Source organism: Trypanosoma cruzi, genomic scaffold (assembly GCF_000209065.1).
Source record: "Trypanosoma cruzi strain CL Brener 1047053517191 genomic scaffold, whole genome shotgun sequence".
In the NCBI taxonomy this organism is placed as follows: domain Eukaryota; phylum Euglenozoa; class Kinetoplastea; order Trypanosomatida; family Trypanosomatidae; genus Trypanosoma; species Trypanosoma cruzi.
Genome location: NW_001849546.1, coordinates 1 through 1574, shown reverse-complemented (window position 1 = coordinate 1574; position 1574 = coordinate 1). Strand labels below are relative to the sequence as shown.

Genomic DNA, 1574 nt, shown 5'->3' with positions numbered 1-1574 from the left:
TCCAGCACGCACTCCGCTTAACAAATAACATGGCGCAAACACACGGCACGACGGCGGAGAAGCGCACACCGAAAGGATGAGGCCCTCCACAGCAGTCACAGCCCACCGCACGCATCACACCCGTAGGAAGAGTGACTCGTGGTGCGCGCTCCCTCTCTCCTCCTTCTCTTCATGCCCACGGAGGAAGCAGCTGCCACCCGCAACCGCCAGCACACGCCACAAAAGAAGCATCCAAATCGAATGAAATGTGCATTTTGTGCGTGCATGTGGTTGTGTGTGCCTGCAGACACACAAAGCAAAGAAGTGGAAAAGAGGAAGCAGAGTATGTGGAGAGGCGCACAAAAATGTACAGCGGAGGTGCGTGGCGGAAGCAACAAGAAGAAGACCGCTCAAACTCATGACTGCACTGCCGTCCAAGCAGTGGCAATTCACACAAGATTTATTTAAAACAAAAAGAAAACCATCCCCTTCATCTTACACAAACCCCATCACACAAAATAATTATAAATAAAAAAAAGAAATCGTCCATTACTGTTCCACACAAATTTAAAAAAGCAGCTGGCTGCCGTGTGGCCACACCGAACTGTCTGCATATTTTGTCCGAAAATAAAATTAAAAATATATTTAAATGTCTTTCAACCGTCCGACCCTCTGTGTGTCCGCACACCGTTTATATTTCATGGGGTCATCTGCGTGTTGCTGCTCCCCTCAGCCCTCTCATCGGCGCGTGAGTGCGGCCCGCAGAGCACAGTCACTCGTGTGTGTGGGGACTGAGAAAAGCACGCAGACATGACGGGAGTCGCGTCTCTCCATCGGGAGAGTGAGCGCAGCAAAAGAAAAAAAAACACGGCGGCAGGGTGTGGCTGTGTGTGTGGCGCTGCGGGTGTCTGCCCGCCCTGGCAGCAAAGAAAACAAAACAAGAGGGAAGAAATGTGTGCTCCGCCCCACAGGCCCTCGTCGCACGCCCACACGTCACGGCTCCCTCAGCGCGCCGTTCGTCGCGGCCCCTCCTCATGCGTGCAGCAGGCGAGGCGCACAGGGCCGTCGTCATGAGCGTGTCGGTGGTGTGCGAGTGGAGCAGTTGGGTGGAAAACACACGGCACCCCTCACGGGAAGAGTGCAGCAACAAACAATTAAAAGAGTAGAAAAGAAAAAAACGTCCATAGTGATTGCCCCAAAAGCAAAAAAAAAAAAAAGATATGGGGGAATGAAAAATAAAAAAACAGACGAAAATAAATAACGGAAAAAAAATTTTAAGGACACACACGCGCAACACGCAAAAAAAATCATGAATTACAAAAAGAAAGCAAGAAAAGAAAATTATATTAAGGAAAAAGTTAGTTCTTGGAATTAATTCCGTGCAGGGGAGGCCGCAAGTGTCCCACGCGGCAGCCAGTCACGCCTCACAGAGCCGCAAACCCCCACAGTCCCAACAGAAGAAGCAGCGATGGCAGCAGTCCGTTCTCATGCATGGTGCAGGCATCGGTGTTATTCCCCTGCGACACATTTCCGAAGCTGCTGCTGAGGGCCGCAGCCTTTACGTCCCCGTTCTGTGCGTGGATCCCCTCCTTCTG

General features: G+C 51.2%; 1 protein-coding gene across 1 annotated transcript, besides 4 other annotated features; it reads right to left on the bottom strand.

Annotated features, from left to right (window-relative positions):
* Window positions 1–1574: a sequence feature (areas not merged during assembly with more than two copies in the genome that could not be assigned to a particular haplotype).
* Window positions 495–517: a sequence feature (AT_rich).
* Window positions 604–630: a sequence feature (AT_rich).
* Window positions 1177–1251: a sequence feature (T-rich).
* Window positions 1404–1574, bottom strand: Tc00.1047053435665.10 (trans-sialidase, putative; the record flags this gene model as incomplete). The annotated part of the gene is made up of 1 exon (XM_797288.1): window positions 1404–1574. A coding segment is annotated over one exon (171 nt), but the record flags the coding sequence as incomplete, so codon positions are not given.